This window comes from Lissotriton vulgaris, chromosome 2_1, assembly GCF_964263255.1.
Source record: "Lissotriton vulgaris chromosome 2_1, aLisVul1.2, whole genome shotgun sequence".
NCBI classification, from domain to species: domain Eukaryota; kingdom Metazoa; phylum Chordata; class Amphibia; order Caudata; family Salamandridae; genus Lissotriton; species Lissotriton vulgaris.
In genome coordinates, this window is record NC_141687.1 from 379,790,991 (window position 1) to 379,816,725 (window position 25,735).

The following is a 25,735-nucleotide window of genomic DNA, read 5'->3' on the forward strand; positions in this document are numbered from 1 at the left end:
GTGGCAACAACAGCTCCAGGTCCTCTACCGCCAGCAAACAGTGACGCCTTGTCACTGCCCCCCGACCACACAACACCGGTCGGGGGGAGACTCCAGCAGTTCCTGCCCGTCTGGAAGTCCATCACCACGGACAGGTGGGTCAGAAAGCTTATCCAATTCGGTTATTGTCTGGAGTTAACATCCACTCCACCCAACATGCCCCCAAGGCACCGTCCTATTGCAGCAGGAGGTCACCGTCATGCTGCAAAAAGGGGCAATAGAGCTCGTGCTTATGCAGGAAAGAGGCACAGGGGTCTACTCCATGTACTTCCTGATACCGAAGAAGGACGGGTCCCTCAGGCCCATCCTAGACCTCAGGCCCCTCAACTACTACATCCTGTCGGAACACTTCCATATGCTGACCCTGCAGCAAGTGCTCCCGCTGCTCCGGCAGGGGGACTTTCTCGCAACTTTAGACCTAAAGGATGCGTACTTTCACATTCCACTACACCCTTCACACAGGAAATACCTCAGGTTCACCATCCAAAACCAGCACTACCAATTCAAGGTTTTGCCTTTCGGTGTCACCACGGCACCCAGGGTGTTCACAAAGTGCCTGGCGACGGTGGCGGCACATCTAAGGAGACGAAACATCCACGTCTACCCCTATCTGGACGACTGGCTCATCCAGGCGAAGTCAGCCCAGCAGTGTGCCGCCCACGTGTCCCACACCATTCACCTCCTGCACGATCTGGGATTCTCACTGAATTACCCAAAATCCCACCTCCAGCCCGCCCACATACGGCAGTATCTGGGTGCGACCATAGACACTGGCGGCCACAGCACAGCCGAATTCAGTGATAGTCGGCAGCATTCAATCGCTGATCCAAAAATTCAGACCTCAACACTTGCTTCCAGCAAGAGTGTTCATGCAGTTGATAGGCATGATGGCCTCCTGCATCTCCATAGTCCCGCACGCAAGACTACATATGCGTCCGCTTCAGGAGTGCTTGGCACGTCAGTGGACTCAGGCTCACGGGCAGTTGAAAGACCTAGTGTTGGTGAGCGGCCGGGCATACAACTCTCTGCATTGGTGGAATCCACGAAATCTTTGCAAGGGCCGACCGTTCCAAGAGCCTGTGCCACAGATCATCCTGACGACGGACGCTTCTCTCCAGGGATGGGGAGCGCATGTACTCCAGTACACTGTGCAGGGACTATGGACGCAACAGCAAAGGAAGATGCACATCAATGTTCTGGAACTGATGGCGATCTTCATGGCACTAAAAGCCTTCAAAGTACATCTGTGCAACAAGGTCGTGTTGATCCGGACGGACAACATGATGGCAATGTACTACATGCAAAAGCAGGGAGGAACACACTCTCCGCAGCTGTCTCATCTGGCTCAGAGTATGTGGAAGTGGGCCATTCAGAGGAACATCTTCCTCATGGCAGAGCACCTCCCGGGCAAGGACAATCAGATGGCGGACCTGCTCAGCAGGCACAGCCACCAAATGCACGAGTGGGAGATACATCCATCAGTTCTCCAACCGTACTTCCGAAGGTGGTGTCATCCAGAGATCGACCTCTTCGCCACAAGGGAGAACGCAAAATGCCAAAGCTTCGCCGCCAGGTTCCCACACCCACAGTCGCAGGGCAATGCGATATGGATGAACTGGTCAGGCAAATTTGCGTACGCTTTTCCCCCAGCACCTCTGATACCGCTGGTGGCACGCAAGCTCAGGCAGCACTCGATGACTCTCATCCTGGTTGCTCCAACGTGGGCTCGCCAACCATGGTACACCACATTTCTAGAACTGTCCGTGGTACCGCATCAGAGGCTACATCTCACACCCAGCCTTCTGACGCAGGGCCATGGCGACATTCAGCATCCAGATCCGCAACAGCTCAACCTGGCGATCTGGCTCCTGAAGTCCTAGAGTTTGGCTACCTGCACTTACCTTCTGACTGTATGGACATAATTCGGGAGGCAAGGAAGCCCACCACCAGAGCATGATATGCGGAAAAATGGAAGCGGTTTGTCATTTATTGTGCGGACCACAACATTAACCCGCTGGATGCTTCTATTCAGAATATCATCTGTTACCTTTTCCATCTGTACAAATGTAATCTGGCCTATGCTTCCATTCGCATTCATCTGTCTGCAATGGCCGCTTATCTCCAGAATAGACAGCACCTCTCCCTCTTCAGGGTGCCTGCCATTAAGGCTTTTCTGGAAGGACTCAAACGAGTCATTCCTCCACGGACTTCACCAGCTCCGGAGTGGAACCTCAATGTGGTCCTTACCAGGCTGATGGGTCCTCCCTTTGAACCACTGCATTCCTGCGAGATTCAGTTCTTGACGTGGAAAGTGGCTTTCCTCATAGCAATTACATCGCTACGGAGGGTTAGTGAATTACAAGCCCTAACTATCCAAGAGCCATTTATTCAAAGTCATTCCAACAGGGTAGTGCTTCGCACTAACCCTAAATTTCTTCCCAAGGTTGTGTCTCAATTCCATATCAACCAGACTATTGAATTACCTGTTTTCTTTCAAAATCCAGAGTCATTGGCGGAGCGGATGCTCCATACCCTTGACGTCAAAAGGGCCCTAATGCATTACATCGATAGGACCAAGGATTTTAGGAAAACTAAGCAACTCTTTGTCGCCTTTGCACCACACCACAAAGGTAACCCTATTTCCAAGGCTGGTATTGCTAGGTGGATTGTTAAATGTATCCAGATCTGCTATCTGAAAGCAAAACGTACTTTTACCATTCCACCAAGAGCCCACTCCACCAGAAAGTTGGGGGCCTCTATGGCATTCCTTGGAAACATTCCTTTGGAAGACATATTTAGAGCAGCCACATGGTCTACCACACACACATTTACTAAGCATTACTGTGTTGATGTGCACTCCAAACAGCAGGCAGCTGTAGGGCAGGCTGTTCTCAAAACACTTTTCCAAACTGCTGCAGCTGGCACGGGCGACCGCCGCTAATGGAGGGACTGCTATGTATTCTATGCACAGATATGAATTCAGCAGCCCACATGCTTCGAACCGAATATGCTACTTACCAGTATGCATCTGTTCTTGGCATGTAGGGCTGCTGACATTCATATCGCCCGCCCTCCTCCCCGGCGCCTGTAGCAGCTGCAGTATTCACATATACTCATAGCATGGTCATCATTCACTGAGTTTCACTCCATCTTGGCCACAATGGAGTCGATGCCCATGCGCACTGTAGTCCAGGGGAGGAGCCACCTATCTTGTGATACTTCGAAGACTCTTCCAGGACAACAATGTGCAATCATCCGGACCCAACACTAGGCGGCGATCTATGCACAGATATGAATGTCAAACAAAACAGGTGATGGACAGAATGTGGATCAATGTCACACATCCCCCCATTCCAAAGATCTGGGCCCAAATCCATCGTTTTTTTGCACTCCACACCACCCTGGGTTAGACAATGGCAATATGCAAATCAGCTCTGACACTGTGCCCCATGGGAACAGTCCAGTCCGAACTACAAAAGCCATGTCCTTCCCAGAACGGAATCAAGCATCCGGAATCAAGCATCCGAGGACCAAAGATCTGGGCCCAAATCCATCGTTTGACTGGGGGAATGTGTGACATTGATCCACATTCGGTCCATCACTTGTTGTTTTTGCAATTGCCGCCCTAAGTGCGCTGGGGATGCCCAGACATGGGTCCCAGGCACTCCACACCACTGGAGTCAAGCTAGCCGGGCTGATGAGAGGTGTTACCTCGAAACCGGTCAGGTCCTCGGATGCTTGATTCCGTTCTGGGAAGGACATGGCTTTTGTAGTTCGGACTGGACTGTTCCCATGAGGCAACAGGGTCAGAGCTGATTTGCATATCGCCATTGTCTAACCCAGGGTGGTGTGGAGTGCAAAAAAACGATGGATTTGGGCCCAGATCTTTTGACTGGGGGAATGTGTGACATTGATCCACATTCGGTCCATCACTTGTTGTTTTTGCAATTGCCGCCCTAAGTGCGCTGGGGATGCCCAGACGTGGGTCCCAGGCACTCCACACCACTGGAGTCAAGCTAGCCGGGCTGATGAGAGGTGTTACCTCGAAACCGGTCCGGTCCACGGATGCTTGATTCCGTTCTGGGAAGGACATGGCTTTTGTAGTTCGGACTGGACTGTTCCCATGAGGCAACAGGGTCAGAGCTGATTTGCATATCGCCATTGTCTAACCCAGGGTGGTGTGGAGTGCAAAAAAACGATGGATTTGGGCCCAGATCTTTTGACTGGGGGAATGTGTGACATTGATCCACATTCGGTCCATCACTTGTTGTTTTTGCAGATATGAATGTCAGCAGCCCTACATGCCAAGAACAGATGCATACTGGTAAGTAGCATATTCGATTCTTACCAACCACGATTCAATGTCCTTTCCTGACATCGGAGCCTGACAAAAAAATCAGTGTTTCCAGTAACAATGCTGGTGAACAAACACATTTAGAATTAAGTACGCAAGACACTTACTAAATCTCAGTTGCAGCCGGCAAAACGGGCGGGTTGGTTCACGCGGGCGTTGGGAGTGGCCTTTGGGACGGTAATCTTGAAATAAAAAAACGTACTTTCCTCCACTTCCGTAACTGCATCATGTGCCGCAGCCTCAGCTCCTGCTGCTCCTGCTGCTCCTGACGCATTTTAGTCTGCCTCCCTCCTCCTGCTCCCCTAAGCCAATCACAACGCTGCAATGGCAGCGTTGTGATTGGTGAGGCATAGCAGAGAGCATGAAAAAGGGAGAGTGTGCATGACAGGGATGGTCGGCCCTGGGGCCGACCAAACAATCAGTACCCACAACAGTGGGCAAGCCACTCCCCCCCCCCCTGCCCTCGAGCAGGACCGCCCGCCTGCCCACAACCATGCACTCCAGACACTTCTGCTTTCTCACAGTGTGAGAAGCAGAAATATAAAATGGTAGTTTTACCATTTTATGTTTCTGCCTTCTCGCACTGCCCCAATGAAGGAGCCCCACTGGTCAAAGTGGAGGTAGAGGCTATGCGATATAGGGTAGTGCATTGGGTATGCTGAATTAGAAGCAAAGTAAAAAATATAAACATACATACGCACATGGAAGGTACATATATGCGCAAGGAAGACAATACATGTAGACTAAAGCTGCACCCAATAAACTCAGACCTTCAAGTGCCGCTGAACCTCAAATCAAGCCACCTGTTTTTATTTTTGTAATTCAATAGTGAAGCAACTGCAGACAAATGGAGAATGAGAGAGTGGAGGTAGTTTATCTGTTTCAAAACCCCCGAATCAGTTCCTATATTATTCAATTGTATTATCAGAGTGAGGGCAAAGTGCTGAAAAAAACTGAAAATCACAATCCTGTAATAGTTTACATATTCTGTATTTATCAATTCCGTGTTCAGTACGCATTTGTGTGATAACAGCCTCTCCGAACAGCAGGCGAACACAGAAGATACCAAATGATGCAGAAGTCAATTGAATATTCCTTTGATCAGAGTTTTTGTTGTTAATGTATTCGAACCCTTTGAAAATATCATAACTAGAGCCACAGCCTCATCATTGAAACCCACTTGATTCAACAGCGCCATTTATTTCCTCTAGCAAGATATTGGAATAACAGTAAGCTTCACAGTAATGTTCAGACATGTCCTTAATCCCTACCAGGCAACCCTCTCTTTCCAGTGAATAGCACTGACAAACCTTCATACATCCCTTTGCTACACCCTGATCGTTGTTCGTCAATATTAACACACACCATAAAGCAATATATGCACAATCCATTCTGTGATTGTGTCCTTTCGTCAGGAGTGGACCTGTTCTGTTAGCCTGTAAAGAAAATCAAAACATTCCTTAGTAATCCATTGTAAAAAACTCCTAAACAACCAAATACTTCCCTCTGGCATGAAACTGAGATCCAAAGTATGTCCACGCGTCTGCGTCAGGCCCACGACAAGTTGCTGTTGGCCTAAGGCTTCTAATGAACGCAATGGGTCCATAGTGTCCGATGCAACCTCGCACTGCACCCAAACACTATCAATCAATCAATCAAAAATTATGAATACGACTGGGCTAAGGGCCAGATGTATCAAAGGGTTTTGCCCATTCTGTGTCTATGGGGAAATGTGTTCATACATATGGCCCTAAAGGAGGAATAAAATCTAAGAAAGATTGCACAAAGGTTGAAGATGTACCGGGGAGATGATAACACAGAATCCCTGGAGGTAGCAGCTGACCCCATCAGTGAGAAGCCTTAACCCGAGTAGGTGAACTTGCTTTTTGCCTACAACATCCTCTTTGCTTCTTGAGCGTGACATTTTTTTTCTTCAGGGCCGGGTCCAAGATGAATTTAAGCACCCTAGGTGCTGTGGCATTTTGCTTCTTCCTTCCACTCACAACAGTGGGGCCATATTTGATGCTTCTAGGGTAGGATGAGCATATTTTCCAATCCAAAATCCGGGACAGCCAAAGACTTTGAAGCAGAACTACGCAGAAGTGTCACAATCCCGCACCCATCAGTATGGGGGGGGGTCTAGACTGCCAAATCCCCTAGGTGTGTGTGTATATATATATATATATATATATATATATATATATATATATATATATATATATATATATATTGAAAATATCAAAGACCCGCCCTCCAGGTGTTCTGCACTTTGCTCCATTTCAAAATGTTTTGACTGGCGAGTGAAAGTAAGGCGCTACCCAGGTGTCTGACATCACAGGGGTGCAACTCATTCAGTCGCTTTCCTTTACGTTCAGGGCACGGTGTCCTGTATTTTACTGATAAAACAAGGTTACAGGTACCAGAGAGCAAATAAAAAACAAAAAGCGGAAAAGCTTCAGTGTATGTTTCCACAAATTGGTGGGTGTTAAGAGATGGTTAGGGACCGACAGTGGATTTACTATTATTTCGCAATAGGAATTGAAAAAGAAAATCTTATCAGAGAGGCTCATCCTTAGGTGGATCTGTAGACCAGTTAACATACAATGGACCCCAAGAAATCAAATATCAATTCCAAAATGGCAGCCTTTTTCCAAGAGTTCCATTTTGAGCTTTTGTTATGTTAAAGAGCAGGGTAATCTGAAAGGAGCAGGTGACTCAATCAGATCCAGTCCTGTGGGTCTGTTCTCACACAGCAGGCTATGAAGCCAAAGGAGTCTCTGGCCCTGTTCTGTCTCTCCTGGCAGTGAGCCTATGGACCCAGTTTTCCTTGTCTCTAATTGTCATGGAAGCTTCCTTTCAAGGCAGGGGCTGTGCATGTCTCTATGTTCTGGCGTCAGCCTGACAACATTCACTCGATGGCTGTGTAACAGGTGGTCTTGCAGCCTGTTTACGAGGTTCGCGGACCTCCGACAATTATTTTTCTGCCAATAATTATTAGCATTCTGAACTAAACTGTATTACTGGGTCCTCCGACGAAGGTAATAGCTTCCTCAAGTATCATTAATATTTATTTTAAGTTGACTCTATTGCCTTCTCAACTTATTTGATATATATTGTAACACATTCAAAGATACATACGTACAGGGAACGAAATCAATATATTTAAAACAATAATGATCACAAGCATTTTAAAAACGTTTGTAGCCAGAAGCTGATTTTTAGTTCAGGGTGGAGCATGTGTGAATGCACAGTCATTTTTTTGCATTCATTCCAGCCCCAACCTGAACTAAGAGTCCACTGCTGGCTAAAAACTATTTCCATTTGCTTACAATTGTCCAGAAAATCGAACATTTCTGTAGACTGAAAGAGCCTCTGTTCAAGGCGCTCATTGATTCCTGCTTCATACACCGGTAGACTCTGCAAAAGGCTCTTCATCCAAATCTTTACATGGACCTACACTTCTTTTATTGGGAAAGTGGCATATTTCCTCCTTTCAGTTGAAATATTTCCACAGTAGGCAACAGGTTCTCTGCCATAATGAGCACCTTTTTTATTTGTATTTTTTAGCTTTTATGCAATCCCTGGCTTTGTCACATTTTAATACAAAGACTCTCCGTGGTCCCCATATTGTCTGTACCAAGCTTGAGGACTTCCCTGCGTCTGTCAGAGGCCATTGTCAATCCAGTTACAACTTCTGTCCTACCACTTCTGCTGAGAGCTCTGATTTCACATGATTATGTTTTGATTTGTAAGCACAGCCTCGGTATTATCAAGTTGTGTAGTCACTTTCATATTTAAATATACAGTAGAAGGGGAAGTAGATGTTCCTCTGTTCATACAATGTATATTTCTTTGTGTATTATTGTTGAAGTAAATTTTTTTTAAATAGCTTGAGGGTCCTTTGCTTCTAGTTGTGATTCTGGGGTCCACAGAAGTCGAAAGTTTATGAACCGCTGTTCTACAGCAAGGATCTTCCAGGTAAAGGAAAGCAGTTTTGTAGCACTTGCATTTGAAATTGTTAAACGCCCATTGCAAAAAATCTTCTCTCGGTGGCTACAAGCAATGTCTGACAAGTGCTCATAAACCCACTCCTTTGGGTGCCGGGAATGCCAGGGCACCAAAATGGACAGCCTACTCAAAGTACATATATTATATTCTTTACAAGGTTGTCATCAGTTTCAGATACCACTACCAAACAGACTTCAACACACCAGGTTCTAACCATGTACAGTGATATACCCCTTATTATAACATAACATAACATGTGTATTTGTAAAGCGCACGTTCACCACTACGGGTATCTTGGCGCTGAATAACAGATGTTTGTTGTTACCCAACTCAATGGTACTCATTTTATCGACCTCAGATGGATGAAAGGCTGAGTGGACCCGCCGGGATTTGAACCTGTGACCATGAGGTCGAACACAGGCCCCTGCAGTAGACGCATTAGTCCACTGAGCCACCAGACCCGGCTATAAATAATTATTTTAGATACTAATACTCCGAACGGTCTCAACGCAAGTGAGGACTGTTATACATACCTATGAGTCACATTAAGTACTGGCCTGCATACTGGACGTACATCTATATACTTTTTAGCTGCTTCAATTATTATCTACCATTACTGAACAATGTTTATCATGTATTTAATATAGCACTTAGTCACTTTCTAGTTACCAGGTTGGGATGCACTAATTTCTTGCCATGTTTACTAGCGATTTTGCACATTCAATTTTTGCACATGAACATTTGGATTGACCAATGCTTACTTGGGCTTTATTACCTATTGTTCCTTTGGTTTATTTAAGAGAACAAGGGGGTCTATGCCAATAGGAGATGAAACCTGTTATTGTGTATTATAAATTATTCTGTGGATACCAATTATCTATTGGCTATTAACACGTTTTTACACATGGTTTTACCCTAATAATACATTCATGCAGCAATACATGTTTCTAAGGGTTTTACAGCAATGAATTGAATATTAAAATTTTTAACATATTTATGTATTTATATGTTTTATATTTATTCTCAATTGCTGTGAGTTATGTGAAAATTTACACAACTCTTAGGGCTTTGTCTCATTTTGAATACTGTGATCAATGTAATGTTGACGAGGCAAAGTTCTCTCTATGTGCAAACATAAGCATAGTATATCTTCTATGTTAGTTAGCATGGCATGTTGCACTTTAAGTATAAAAAAGCACTCCGCCCTTTGATCGTTGTCATGTGATCAAGGCCTCTTCATGCTGAAATGCGTAATGGCGGCATGGTGTTGAGCACGAAAAAAACATAACTGCACCAGTTTTGGGTCTCGCTTCGTCTTTTTCCAAATACCTGTGAAGACGTCCCTCTGCCGAATGAATAAATATATATATATATATATATATATATATATATATATATATATATATATATATATATATATATATATATATATATATATATATATATATATCCACCAAAAGCAGTTTCCCTTTTCAAAAAGAGCCAGTGGAGACCACGTACTTTGCAGCAGATTTATTTCAAACAGGCAGCTTGCTTGCACAGATTCCTTCAATGCGCTCGTGTTCATTAAAAGCCAAACGCGTTTCGAGTCTCCCCTTCGTCAGTGGCTTTGTTGGAGGGCGGAGAAAATACGGTTTACTGGCACTTCATCATAAATACTTCTCCCGCCTTGTTGGGCGTGGCCAGATGGCCTTGTGGGAGATGCAGTCCATGCCCCTTGTAAATACCTCCGTGGGTCCGTAATTTCTGCTCATATTGTCCACAATTCATTCACTTTGCCCATTGTTTGGTCCATGCACTGCTTTGCAGCTGTCTGTTCTGCTGTGAACACCATCTTTGCTGCTACGATATGTGTTCATTCTCCCCTGGTTAAGGCAGCATCACCTGACGCCACATCAGGCCTGCACTCGGCAGTCGGCTCTTTTTACGACCTAGGACGGCCGGTATACATCCACCAAAAGCAGTTTCCCTTTTCAAAAAGAGCCAGTGGAGACCACGTACTTTGCAGCAGATTTATTTCAAACAGGCAGCTTGCTTGCACAGATTCCTTCAATGCGCTCGTGTTCATTAAAAGCCAAACGCGTTTCGAGTCTCCCCTTCGTCAGTGGCTTTGTTGGAGGGCGGAGAAAATACGGTTTACTGGCACTTCATCATAAATACTTCTCCCGCCTTGTTGGGCGTGGCCAGATGGCCTTGTGGGAGATGCAGTCCATGCCCCTTGTAAATACCTCCGTGGGTCCGTAATTTATGCTCATATTGTCCACAATTCATTCACTTTGCCCATTGTTTGGTCCATGCACTGCTTTGCAGCTGTCTGTTCTGCTGTGAACACCATCTTTGCTGCTACGATATGTGTTCATTCTCCCCTGGTTAAGGCAGCATCACCTGACGCCACATCAGGCCTGCACTCGGCAGTCGGCTCTTTTTACGACCTAGGACGGCCGGTATACATCCACCAAAAGCAGTTTCCCTTTTCAAAAAGAGCCAGTGGAGACCACGTACTTTGCAGCAGATTTATTTCAAACAGGCAGCTTGCTTGCACAGATTCCTTCAATGCGCTCGTGTTCATTAAAAGCCAAACGCGTTTCGAGTCTCCCCTTCGTCAGTGGCTTTGTTGGAGGGCGGAGAAAATACGGTTTACTGGCACTTCATCATAAATACTTCTCCCGCCTTGTTGGGCGTGGCCAGATGGCCTTGTGGGAGATGCAGTCCATGCCCCTTGTAAATACCTCCGTGGGTCCGTAATTTCTGCTCATATTGTCCACAATTCATTCACTTTGCCCATTGTTTGGTCCATGCACTGCTTTGCAGCTGTCTGTTCTGCTGTGAACACCATCTTTGCTGCTACGATATGTGTTCATTCTCCCCTGGTTAAGGCAGCATCACCTGACGCCACATCAGGCCTGCACTCGGCAGTCGGCTCTTTTTACGACCTAGGACGGCCGGTATACATCTGTGAGAAGTTGGCCTGGTATATAATGCTCACTAATTCTAGTGATCACTTTGTACCATGCCAAGCAACCCTTATGATGATGGTTGTAATTCAACCTTGTAGACCAGTTATCCTAGTGGTAACGTGGACAAAGCAGTCTTAGGCTAAACTCTGAAAGGCATGTGAAGCCAGCTGTTATACCATACACAACCCCCTTGAATACCAAATGAAAGGGACACCACACAGATATATATTGAAAATATATATTGATTTATTAACTATTAAAATCCCCTGGACTCTTTATGAGCACAGAAGCACAAGCGTAAAATCACAAGACAGTTTAAAATACACAAAAGTTGCACAATATGGATGAGCCCTAGGGGCCACCTAAACCATATACTAAATAAGTGGTATAAGAGATACCTAAAGGAAAGTGAAGAGGCCTAGGGCCTTGGGAATCGCTGGAGCTATTCGAGACTGGAGTTAACTAAGTCGGGAAAGGCCCACGGGACTCGGGTGCAGTGTTCAAAGTGCACGCACTTCTCAATACAAAGTCTATGGTGCGTAAAAAGCACAAAGTTAGAAAGTTAGGAACCTTCCGAGTGACCTACGGAGCTGAAACTTAAAACACAGGCCCTTGGGATGTGTACCAGTGCAGGAGCACCGGCGGAGCTGAGTTACCTCACCCACAGGAAGCGGGTGCACAGGGTCAAAGATGTGTCGGGTTTCGTCACGCTGGTCGATGGTGCTTGGAGCTGAAGATGCTGCAGGCGGCTCGATGAGAAGAGTTCCGGTGGATCCAAGGGTGGATCTGAAGAGTTGAAGACCTGAAAGCAGAGGGGACAGTGTTCAAAGTCACTAGCCAGTGACTACCGTGGAACCAGAGTGGAACCAGGCGATGTCGGGTGCAAACAGGCGTTGTCGGGTAGCTTCTTTCTGCAGCCACGTGGATACCCGAGGTCGAGGACGTCCAGGAGTCGATCACGAGCTGTCCCACGTAGGCTTCTCGCTGTTGGCGGTGTCGGCGACCTGATCGGAGCAAACAGGCCTTGGCAAATGCAAGCCACGCAGAAGTTGAAAGATGCTGTTCACTCGGACCAGCAAGGTCAGAGCGAGGGCTCCTTTTCACAGGAGCTTGGGTAGGTCTGGAGCAACCAGACCTGCTGTTTAAATCTTCGGGTTCGTCGCCAAGATGGCCGCTGGCCGCGTGGCTAGTGGCCGGGATGGCGCGTCGAGTGGCACAATGCAAAAGGGCCCCACGCAGATCGTGGAGATGCTGGAGGGCTGATCTTCGGTGCAAGGGCTGCTCGGTGGTGGGGGTTCTCAATCCCCAAAGCACAACGTCGAGGATGCCTCAGAAGCTGCGCAGTCAGCTTTTCGAGTGTCTTTCAAGAGGTCCGGTCCCACGTCACTCGGTGCCTCCACGGGTCCCTTCTTCGCAGGGACTGTGGATCGGGCTCTGAGAGGTCTGGGAGTCTGGTTCTTGTCGGGCTCTGGGCTCGGTCTCCGGCGGGAGGCGGCGGCAAAGCAGACGTCGAGTTGCTGGTTGGTACCTGTGTTCACAGGGTGGTCACTCCTTGGCCACAAGGGAGATTCTTCTTCAGTCTTCTGTGCAGCAGAATGTCGAAGTCCAGTCTTCTTCTTAGTTTTAAGTTGATTTCGGGATGATCTGCTGTGCAATGGCACTGCTCCCTCTCTTATTCCCATCTGAGGGGTGGATCTCCTGCTAGGTCCCTCCCCTATGGGTGGGACCAGGAAGGGGGGTGGTTACACCCCCTCTCCTTTGTCCAGCTCCTCGCCAGGACTGGGGCTGGAAAGCCCCAGAACCGGTTTGGGCTGGCTTATGCACAGGGACACCTTGTGTGCCCCAGGCATGTCTCAATCTATTCAGCCCTGTCCTACCCAATACACAAAACCCTGTCTGGGGTGGTGCTCGCACCTCCCCAGGCAGGAAACCCTTTGTCCAGGCCCTCCTCGCTGGAAGGACTCCCAGCAGCAGGAGGTCAGACATGTGTCTGTGGTGGCAGCATCCATTTTGTGATGCTGAGGCTCTGTTTAACTTTAACCAGGGTTAAGGCTACACACATGTCGTGTCCCTCTAGAAGGGTGGAATGCTATCCCCGTCGCCAGAACTGGCGAGGGGATAGTATTCCAATTCGTATGACACCTTACTCGACATGTTTTGATAAAGCCAAACCAAAGATAGCATATAACCGCGAGGATTATAATGCACTTAAGAGTATATGGTATGGCAATATCCCGGAACAGCTTAGGGAGTGGTTCCCGACAGCTGCAGACAGGCTCAGCTCATGCTAGAGCACCATCTCACATATTTCCAAGCACTCTGCCTCCAGCATTGATGAGGCCTTCCATAGGAGTGGCTGATAGGAACATATGTGTCCAGTTTAGGGTTAGGCACAGGCATACTGTACCTAAGTAAGAGGTGATTACACCAACTTACCCCAGCTGAGTGATCAGCCAGTTGTGTCAAATATGGAGGCCAGGCCAGGGGTGGCACAATACATGCTGCAGCCCCTGGCAGGCCTTGGCTACACCTATGCCCTGGGTACCTATGGTACACTGTTACAGGGGCCTATAAGGTGAACCAATTCCAATTGTGTTATGCACCTAAGGTACATGGAGTCCATTTTAAGGAGAGAGCAATCAGCCTGGGGCCCTGAATAGCAGGATCCCAGGCCAACTAAGTCAAAAACCAGCTAAACACCAGGCAAAAAGTTTGGGGGTAACCATAGTCAGATATCCACCTTCCTACATAATCCACCAAAAGCAGTTTCCCTTTTCAAAAAGAGCCAGTGGAGACCACGTACTTTGCAGCAGATTTATTTCAAACAGGCAGCTTGCTTGCACAGATTCCTTCAATGCGCTCGTGTTCATTAAAAGCCAAACGCATTTCGAGTCTCCCCTTCGTCAGTGGCTTTGTTGGAGGGCGGAGAAAATACGGTTTACTGGCACTTCATCATAAATACTTCTCCCGCCTTGTTGGGCGTGGCCAGATGGCCTTGTGGCTCTTTTTGAAAAGGGAAACTGCTTTTGGTGGATATATATATATATATATATATATATATATATATATATATATATATATATATATATATATATATATATCCACCAAAAGCAGTTTCCCTTTTCAAAAAGAGCCAGTGGAGACCACGTACTTTGCAGCAGATTTATTTCAAACAGGCAGCTTGCTTGCACAGATTCCTTCAATGCGCTCGTGTTCATTAAAAGCCAAACGCGTTTCGAGTCTCCCCTTCGTCAGTGGCTTTGTTGGAGGGCGGAGAAAATACGGTTTACTGGCACTTCATCATAAATACTTCTCCCGCCTTGTTGGGCGTGGCCAGATGGCCTTGTGGGAGATGCAGTCCATGCCCCTTGTAAATACCTCCGTGGGTCCGTAATTTCTGCTCATATTGTCCACAATTCATTCACTTTGCCCATTGTTTGGTCCATGCACTGCTTTGCAGCTGTCTGTTCTGCTGTGAACACCATCTTTGCTGCTACGATATGTGTTCATTCTCCCCTGGTTAAGGCAGCATCACCTGACGCCACATCAGGCCTGCACTCGGCAGTCGGCTCTTTTTACGACCTAGGACGGCCGGTATACATCCACCAAAAGCAGTTTCCCTGTTCAAAAAGAGCCAGTGGAGACCACGTACTTTGCAGCAGATTTATTTCAAACAGGCAGCTTGCTTGCACAGATTCCTTCAATGCGCTCGTGTTCATTAAAAGCCAAACGCGTTTCGAGTCTCCCCTTCGTCAGTGGCTTTGTTGGAGGGCGGAGAAAATACGGTTTACTGGCACTTCATCATAAATACTTCTCCCGCCTTGTTGGGCGTGGCCAGATGGCCTTGTGGCTCTTTTTGAAAAGGGACACTGCTTTTGGTGGATATATATATATATATATATATATATATATATATATATATATATATATATATATATATATATATATATATATATATATATTTATTCATTCGGGACGCTGTATTCTGCACGAGAAGAGGCTCACCTTTCCAAGGAGTTTTTGAGGGAAGTTCTGCTCACACGGCTTGCCGCTCCCGCTTCGCGGGAGCCGCTGCGCACAGGAGTGCGTGTCTAATCACCAGCACCTGGACACTGGGAGCAGAGGCAGGGGTAGAGGTAAGGCGTGGGCTGCGAGTGTGCAGGGACTCCGTTATCCAGGAGTCCCTGCGAAGACCACGGATTAACATCCGGTCCGCTCTCCCCGCCGGCCCTCCCCCCGCCCATCTGTCAGTTTAAAAGGCGCTTTTTCCCTCATCCCAGTGGGACGCTGTATTCTGCACGAGAAGAGGCTCACCTTTCCAAGGAGTTTTTGAGGGAAGTTCTGCTCACACGGCTTGCCGCTCCCGCTTCGCGGGAGCCGCTGCGCACAGGAGTGCGTGTCTAATCACCAGCACCTGGACACTGGGAGCAGAGGCAGGGGTAGAGGTAAGGCGTGGGCTGCGAGTGTGCAGGGACTCCGTTATCCAGGAGTCCCTGCGAAGACCACGGATTAACATCCGGTCCGCTCTCCCCGCCGGCCCTCCCCCCGCCCATCTGTCAGTTTAAAAGGCGCTTTTTCCCTCATCCCAGTGGGACGCTGTATTCTGCACGAGAAGAGGCTCACCTTTCCAAGGAGTTTTTGAGGGAAGTTCTGCTCACACGGCTTGCCGCTCCCGCTTCGCGGGAGCCGCTGCGCACAGGAGTGCGTGTCTAATCACCAGCACCTGGACACTGGGAGCAGAGGCAGGGGTAGAGGTAAGGCGTGGGCTGCGAGTGTGCAGGGACTCCGTTATCCAGGAGTCCCTGCGAAGACCACGGATTAACATCCGGTCCGCTCTCCCCGCCGGCCCTCCCCCCGCCCATCTGTCAGTTTAAAAGGCGCTTTTTCCCTCATCCCAGTGGGACGCTGTATTCTGCACGAGAAGAGGCTCACCTTTCCAAGGAGTTTTTGAGGGAAGTTCTGCTCACACGGCTTGCCGCTCCCGCTTCGCGGGAGCCGCTGCGCACAGGAGTGCGTGTCTAATCACCAGCACCTGGACACTGGGAGCAGAGGCAGGGGTAGAGGTAAGGCGTGGGCTGCGAGTGTGCAGGGACTCCGTTATCCAGGAGTCCCTGCGAAGACCACGGATTAACATCTGGTCCGCTCTCCCCGCCGGCCCTCCCCCCGCCCCTTCCGCCCCATACGGCCACTATATTTTGACTCGACTCTCCCGCAGCGCGGGACGCAGCACGGGCGAAGACAGGGCTAAGACCGGGCCGTTTGAGGCCGTTAGAGGTCGGTAGAGGTCTGGTCTGGCCCACCCTCTATCGTTTTCATTAGACTTACTTCTACTTGCACAAAATGAGTACTAGAGCAACTCGGAGCAAGACCTCCAAGGTTGTCCCACAAATCAGCGGCCCCATGGATGACTTTATCACCCGCACTAACATCGCCATTGACAATGAAATATCTAAATTGCAAACCCGGGTGTCCTTAGAACTAGATGCTGCTAGACGTTTGTCGCAAGTGATAGCGCATTCAAAAAAATCCTCTTTAGGTCACATAGCCACTGCAGTCACGCCAGAACGCCCTATTGTCCCTAAAGGCATAGTTACACAGGTCGTTGTCCACCAGATCCCATCTAACTGCACCCCCCCTCCACAGCTAGAGCAATCTACTAATGTAGAAGAAGCCAAACCCTTACCTGTGGCTACACTAGGCGCCAAGACTACGATTCCTAACCCCCAGTTGCCCTCAACTCCCATTACTAGTAAACCACCTAAAAGAAAACGTAGAGCGGGCACTGCTTACGCCCGTAAAAAGGCGAAAATTGTGCCTCCCCAAAACCTAACCATAGCGAGAGCCCCATCATCCAACGCGCCACTAAATGTCTCCCAAGGAGAAAGTATGGAGTCACAATCAACTAGGGAGGGAGATATAGTGGTTCCAGAAGTTATCTCAAACAGTATGGCCCAAGAGACCGAGGGCTTGCAGATCGAAGGGTTAGGTAACAATGATAGGGCATTTATTGAATTGGTTTGGTCAAGCTTAAAGAAACTTCTTTCCCCTCTCGATCTTAGACTCTCGAGAATAGAGAATAACTTGCTCGAGATGGAAAAAAGTATTATCGCTCTGGCTACTCTTGGTCTGAAAACCCTTGAAAATCAGGGGCAGCTTCCCCCGGACAACATATGTCCAATTTCCTCAACCCAATCGCAGGATGTCCCCCCTCGTAACTTAGCCGTAACACGCCAGGATGACCCGCCCCTATCACCACCCCCTTCCCGACCGATACTCAAGCCAAGGTCGGTGGCAGTGAATCAAATCCCTCCTGCCACCAAACCTAAAGCTCCTCAACGACCTAGAGAGCCTACTTTATGTAAGCCCAAATCTGATGCCCAGCCCAAACCAACGACTGGTACCGCACAAGACCCGCCTCCGAAGGAAAATTTCAAAGGGGGATACATTGATCTCCCCCCTGAGGCTAATGACTACGTGGTGGTCCTAACGGGCGTCCCTCAGATTGGTGCAGACCAATATGAGAACCACTGGTCACTAAAAAATAAAATCATGTATTGGCTAAATAATAATAGACCTATTCCCAATGGCCAGAAAAGTAGAGTACTGATGGTTCGCAGAACTCGCTGGGTGGGCCCCACAAAGAAATCTAGCCCAGGGGATTGCATTGTGGTGACCTTCGAGGACCCGCATACGGCGCAATTTATCTGCTCCTGGCCTGGCCTTGAGGGGTCCCCCGTAATACCTAGACCCCTGTCTTTCTTTTACCCACCTCGTTTCCAGCATACTCCAGTGGATAATTGGTCCATAGTTCAACACCAACCCTGGAAAAGCCATCCTAAAGCCCATAATCAATTCCAGCCACTTTGGAATGGCTTTCCCACTTCAAACAGATATGGTGGACTGGAGGATGTGGATTGACTTACTAGCCAACATCTCAAGCACAACCCTGATAACTCTCTTGATCTGTCTGCCGGAAGCCCACTAGAGCATGTACCTTCTTATCCCGTAGTGGGCCTAGTGGGATGCACCAATGGTCTGGGTATTAAGGAAGGGTTGATGCCCTCTGGCATTTCAGTCTTACACACTTCGGAAGGAATCACAGTTTCATCTCTTACGTCCCCTCAACCATTGAGTCTAGGGAGTGCTGTAGAGGTGTATGGGGCTGATGCACCCAAGGGTCCTCCGCTGCAGTATTCTAAACCCAAACCAAATGTCCATAGAAACGTTGCATTTGAAGTTGCTCCGCCCACCCTTGCACCCGTCCAGCATGCATCTGATCCAGCGGTAATAAAGGTCCTGAGCTGGAATGTGGCTGGGCTCGATCGCAACCTTGATAATCCAGACTGGTCTGCATTCCTAGAGCCATACAACATCTGCCTCTTTCAGGAAACTTGGTGTCATGAACCAAAGCACAGAGTGGGGTTTTCGACCTACTTTGTCCCAGCCGTACAGTCTCCTGGATCTAAAGGTCGCCCATCAGGTGGTCTATTGATCTGGATCAGTATTGCCCTAAGGCTAGGTGTCACCCAAAGGTCCACTAAATCCCTTGACCTACAATGGCTGTCTTTACACCGCAAAGGAGGGAGGTCCCTTGAAATATTTAACATCTATTTGAGGGGCACTAATGGTGGGTCTTCACGATTATTATCCACAGGCTTAAGCAATGAATTAGCCTCTTGTAAAATTGATTCTTATGTCCTGCTGGCGGGTGATTTTAACTGCTGCTTTGAGCCATTGTCTAGGGACGACATTCTGGATACCTTCGAAGAGGACTCCAAGAGAGGTATCCCCATTTTAAACATTGATCCGATTCCCAAATGGACTCAAAGTGCAATAGAAATCAATGCCCTTTGCCTAGAACACAACCTAAGACCAGTCAACGGTCGCTCCAAATCGGATCCCAATGGAGCCCACACTTACAACAGAATTGGTCGGACCTCAAGAATTGATTTTATTATGCTTAATTTTAATCTGTGGGCTTTCCATCAGGACATGGAGGTCATTACAACCAGCGACAGTGACCATAACCCATTGTCGATTTCAATCACTAGCCCATGGAAAGAGAGGACATTTGCTGGCTCAGAGCATAAGTGGAAAACCTCCCGCGAAATCGCTCCTTCTAATTGTAGTAGGCGCCTGAAGTGGGCAAGAGTCTCGGAGGACGAAGGGAGGTTAGCGCAAGCGGCGTCCATCTTGTTGGAGGCTGATTCTAGGCTGGATGTATTAATCCCCACAGACGGAAGGACTTTGCCCCTGTTCGTAAAGACAATAGAGTCCTTGAGTGATCTTTTTCTTATTTCCCAGTCAAGCTCTAAGGCTGTCCGTAACGGTGCTTGTTCGTCCAGGTCATCGTGGTATTCTTCGAATTGCCGAGAAGCAAAAGGGGCCCTTATCGCGGCAATAAAAAATGAGGATCCTGATAAAGTGAGGGCCGCCAGGAAGACCTATAAAAAAATCATAACAAAAGCAAAAGAAGCTTACGATCTAAAATTCTGGCGGGATCTGGCGGAAGCAAGTAAAAAGAAAAATGCCAAAGAGTTTTGGGACTTATTAAGAGCCAGGGAAAAGCCTACTGACCACCAAATAACCTGCAACATCCCCGGTGCCGCTTGGTTTGACCACTTCTTCAAGTTGTACTCGATTCCACTGGGGGCTGGTGATCACATTTCGGCTCCTTTGCCTCTTGCCCCAATAGTTCCCACGAGCAGCGAGGGCCTCTTTTCCAAGCAGGAGGTAGAACTTGCAATTAAGGGCATTGTCTCCAACAAAGCTGCAGGCCCTGACGGAATCCCGGGTGATCTGCTAAAAACCTACCCGGCGTGCTGGAGCAGGCTGATCACTTCCCTCCTAAACGAGGCCCTGCTAGGCGGCGCTTTTCCTGATTCCTGGAGGGGAGCGGAAGTGGTCCCCATCTTTAAAAAAGGTTCCAGGGATGAGCCAGCGAATTACCGCCCTATCAGCCTGCTGGACTCTACCCAAAAAGTGGCAGGCAAAGTTGTCCTAAATAGGATATTGCAGTGGGCAGAAGAAAACCAGATACTGTCCAACCTTCAAGCAGGTTTCCGGAAGGGAACTGGCACTATCGAACAGACATTTCGCCTCCTTATCCTCTACTGGAAAGTGGTGGTGTTGGGTGGGGGGAGTTTGTATTTGGTCTTTATCGATCTACGTACAGCTTTTGACTTGGTCCCACGAGCATCACTTTGGAATACTCTCAATAAGCTAGGCTTACCACCATACCTATTAGCCCTACTGAGAAAATTCCACGATAGCAATTTTGCCCAAATTAGATGGGGTTCTCAAGGCGAAAAAACATCTCGCATTCCGGTCAACAGGGGCGTCCGCCAGGGTTGTGTACTTGCCCCCACTCTGTTTTCTCTTTATGTTAACGGAGTGGTGGAGCACCTATTACGAGATCCATCTGATGCTCCGACCCTGGCGGGGAAAAAAATTCCAACGCTCCTGTTTGCGGATGACACCCTTCTAATTTCTAAGACACCAGTGGGCATCCAAAAATTGCTATCCAGTTTTAAATCTTTTTGTGATGACAAAGGTCTGGCCATTAACATAGCAAAGACCAAATTCCTTGTGCTTAATCCCCCAAAAAAAGCAATCGCTACCCCTGTCCTTGACTCTGTGCACCTAGAGAGAGTCAAGGAATTTGACTATCTGGGTATTCGGTTATCCGATTCCATGAGTTGGAGGTCACATCTTCAGAAGGTGTTCCTTGCCCATAAGAGGGTAGCTGGAGCCCTGCTTAAACAACAGCGAGCTTCGCCACTGAAACCCATTGGGGCTGTTCTAGACATATATAGGGCAAGGGTCGTAAGCGCAGCACTATACGGCGCGGAACTGTGGGGCTCTCAGAAAATTGATACCCTTGCCTCCCTTGACAACAACTTTCATAAAGATCTCTTGAGGCTGCCCCACAGTACCCCCACAATCCCTATTATGCTTGACGCCGGGTCACGCCCGATTTGTGATCAAGCAAAACTACGCCCGCTCCTATTATGGGCTAGAATTCGCAATGTCCCAGAACTTAAAAGTTATGCAGAGGCCCTGGACGATCTTTTGTCCCTTGCAGGATGCCACAAGATCGCTTGGCTTAGAGATATTAAATCCCTTCTCTATAAATTGGGGCTAGGAGATCACTGGGTTAGTAAAACCTCACCCCCAAAACAAGTATTAAAAAAAGCCTTCTGGTTGTGGCTAGACAATGAATTGCTGCGAAATTCTAATCATTGCAAAACTGTTGCTCAGTTCCTCCTAACCAAAGATCTTCCTTTTAGGGAACCCTACCTGGACTCCATTAACAACTCTGGAGACAGAGCATTGTATATAAAATTCAGGTTAGGTGTCCTCCCTCTTTGCCAATTCACCTCATCCTGGAAACCGCCATTGCAGACGGTGCCTTATTGCCCCTTTTGCGAAGCAAGGGTCGAAACTGTTGCACACATGTTATTTGAATGTAACCTCTACGCTGCACCCAGGAAGTTGTGGTTAAAACCATTATGTAGAACACTGGGAACAAGATCGCACGTAGAAGCCCTACGCATATTGAGCACTGATCCAAGACCCTTCTTCGCCTGCTGTTTGGCAAAATTTTTAGGCTGGTCATGGCGATTACGAACTGCAAAAAAATTGTTGTTGCAGTAGTATTTTTTATTTTTTCCCTCTCATCTGCTTAAAAATTCCCATATGACTACCCTGCTTTTACTGTATAATATGTAAAAATTTGCACTGTTTTATGCGTCAAATACTGTTTTTAATTGTTATAAAATGCAGCTTTTATGATATGTTTTTATATCGAAATAAAGCTTATTCATCATCATCATTCGGCAGAGGGACGTCTTCACAGGTATTTGGAAAAAGACGAAGCGAGACCCAAAACTGGTGCAGTTATGTTTTTTTCGTGCTCAACACCATGCCGCCATTACGCATTTCAGCATGAAGAGGCCTTGATCACATGACAACGATCAAAGGGCGGAGTGCTTTTTTATACTTAAAGTGCAACATGCCATGCTAACTAACATAGAAGATATACTATGCTTATGTTTGCACATAGAGAGAACTTTGCCTCGTCAACATTACATTGATCACAGTATTCAAAATGAGACAATCTATATCTATACTACTATTATAAAGGAAGAACTTTGAGGCTTTGAGGCGGGTAAACTCGGGAACCACAGCGCCAATCCACACACCCAATACATCGTTGTAATCCTCAGGGTGTGCAGATGGACATAGGCTATATAAAGTTAAAAAATATGTTATATTTAAAAAAATTACATTATAAAAAAAGTAGTCCCTTCGAAGTAGCGCCGGCCGCGACCTGCGTGCTGACGTCAGGAGCGCGGGGAGGTGCGGCGTCCAGGAGTGCGAGGAGGAGCGGTGGACATGGCGCGGGGGAGGAGATGAGGAGCAGCAGACCGGCGGGAGGAGCGGTGACCAGCGGCGAGGAGCGGTGAATTGAGGAGCGGCAGATGAGGTAAGCGGGCAGGCGGGGGTCGGGGTAGGCGAGGGACGGGGACTCACACCAAAACAGAAGGAGGAGCGGTGAACTGAGGAGCGGCGGCTGAGGTAAGGCTCCAGGAGACAATGTCGGGCAGGCGGGGTTGGGGCAGGCGGTGGAGGGAGCTGCAGGGGGCCGGGTTGCTGGGCAATGTCGGGGCAGGCGGGGGTCAAGGAAGCCTGATTGCTCCCGGACAAGGTCGGGACGGGCTGCTAGTATATATATATATATATATATATATATATATATATATTATATATATATATATATATAAATATATATATCTGCAATACCTCGCAGCAGCTACGCATCCCCAGCAAAATACGAGGCAAGGACCATCTTTTCTCAGCATTCTTTATTTAGCCAACAGACAGAGTGTCGTGACGCGTTTCGGCCGTCCCAGCGGCCTTGGTCACATGGCATTACAGAGTGCTTTGACCCCTTTTAAAGTGAAAGCGTGCAATCACATGTCAAATTGATGGACATAGAGAAAATACTGAATGTATAAATACATATATTTTCACTTATATATATATATATATATATATCGTTCTGCCCTGTCGCAGTCAAAGTACAACCATTGTCTGGCATTGTCTGCTGTGTGTCCAGTCTAGTATTTGTTTGTTTTGTGGGCTCTTTCTTTCTCTTGCTGTTTTTGTCCTGATATACATTGAGTCTCTCCTCCGTCTCCAGGTGACAGCGCCTCCATAGTGGAGGGTCAGGAGCAGGTGCGCCTGGCCACTGCGCTGTTCCCTGTCATCAGTCTGTTGAACCACTCCTGTGACCCCAACACCAGCATTTCCTTCAGAGGGATGTCTGCCATAATCCGAGCAGCGCAGCCAATCAGGAGTGGGGAGGAGGTGGCTCTTTGCTACGGTAAGCCAGAAGCATCACATGGAGAGTACATAAGCGTTTGACAATGTCATCTGAGAATAGAGTTTGACTTTTAACTCTGGTTATTCAGAAGAATGCACTCCAGTGTATTTCACAGCTGATGTATCTGAAGCATGGGGTGCCAGCTTCATTGTGCATGGATTTGTTTCCCGGATAAAGGAGCTACTAGTTTCTCAAAGTTTATGCCACTGCCAGTTCCTCCCAGCCTAAGGACCACTGCGTCCTTTCAGTGTAAGGAAGGATGCTGGTTCATCCCAGTTCATGCTGGTGCTCGTTGCGCCGAGTGAAAGGCACTCTGCTTCCTTAAAGTGTAAGGACCTGCCTCTTCTCAGGTCTAGTATGTCTGTGGCATTGCTTCCTCCAGAGAAATGCTAGCCTCAGGGCTGGAAAATCATGTCCCTGATGACATGGAGTCATATTCTAGGCCTCTCCCTTTATACCACACTCCTGGTTCATCTTGCTGGAAGAAGTTGAAGTTTCCTAGATCAAGCTCTGGGAAGTTGCATTCTTATTTAGGATTAAAACAACTTCCCTTGTTGAAGGAGCGAAGATAGAGGGATGGAGGGGCTTTGGTGGGAATCATTGTCGGGCTCAGCTGGAGAGGGGGTCACTTATCATTTCTGCTGGCACGTCCGTTAACTGACAAGCCAACTGGGGGAACGGTGTTCGTGGCTGGCTTCTTTTTTTGATTCATCACTTTTTGGAAAGTTACTGCTCTGCGATTTGTGATCCGTTTCTTTAATACTACTATGAAGGCGTTAGATGGAACTAAATGAAATATGGACTGCGCTGATCATTCAGTCCCAGTAAGCATTTTTCTCCTGGGGTGTTGAAAGAAAACTTGTCACGGTTAAACCCCTCTGTATATTTTGCTTTTCTCTGTGGTGGAGGAAAGCAGGGCAGAGCCGGGCTGGGTACCAAAGTCCCTCTCCCTTCCATCTCTCTTTCTATCTTTCTTCCCTCTCTTTCCTCTATCTCTCCTAAAGCGCACGCTGTGCCAGCTGCAACTAACCTATAGAAGCTGGATAAAGTAGCCGAGGCTCCAGCCCTGGCCCTTTGCCTTAAAAAACCTGCCTCCAAAGGATTCACCCCACAGGTGAAATGCCCACTGGCAAAGATAGGTTGTCCACTGCAGAAAAGTGGCCACAGATGTTGCTGCCATTTCTGGGCTTTGTGAAGGAAGGATGTGCTGTCAGAGGTTATGGCCACAGCCTTGACCCCACCCATACTTTCACCACGCAAGCCTTCCCTGACTGTATAGTAAGGCACACATATGTGCATTTTGTTGCTGGAACACATGCAAGTTGGCCTCTTCATCCTACTTGCGCGTCAGGGCATGTCCTTGTATAAAGACTACTGCTCCATTATGCTTATTTCATCCCACCCCATGATCCAAGCTGTTATGGAAGTAGAAGTTGTCGAGGGACCATGTGACCCCATGTTCTCTCTGGATAACTATGAATAATTGTTGCTAATGTATCCGGCAGGGCCACACCGGAGCAGACTGATGCTTTCGAGGAGACGGCAGATGTTGAGGCATCAATATTTCTTTGAGTGTCAGTGCCACGCTTGCCTGGAAGAGTTGGCGTCAAATGTGCAAAGCTCACTGGATTCCTTCATTTGCCCAAAGTGCAAGGCCCCAATGCAGGTAACTTATGGTACTAAATTTGAGGCAGGACTGTTGTATGATGTGTAATTTTGATATCATTGTCCCCCACAGATTACGTCTCAGAATACTTCTCTGACTACCCTGTGTAAACCCCTAAATACCATTAACCTGGATTGAAGTCTATTTAATCTGAAATCAAGATAAAGACTGTTAAATTGGATTATACCTATTATATGCGCCCTGACGAAGGAATTCAGGACCAAGGCTTCCTGTCCGAAACGCGCGTCGGCGTTTGTTGTGTGTTATTAAAAAGAAATTCATCTTCTTCCTTTCTGTATATATTTACTGTATGTTGTTATAGT

The 25,735-nt window shown here is 47.7% G+C and overlaps 1 protein-coding gene across 1 annotated transcript in view; it reads left to right on the top strand.

The window, feature by feature from the left end:
- SMYD4 (SET and MYND domain containing 4) overlaps nt 1-25,735 on the top strand; it is a 111,177-nt gene that overhangs the window by 50,855 nt on the left and 34,587 nt on the right. The window contains exons 6-7 of the mRNA XM_086955195.1: nt 23,564-23,746; nt 25,252-25,412. Coding sequence (XP_086811321.1) covers nt 23,564-23,746; nt 25,252-25,412 — 344 coding nt within the window. The remainder of the gene's footprint in view (nt 1-23,563; nt 23,747-25,251; nt 25,413-25,735) is intronic.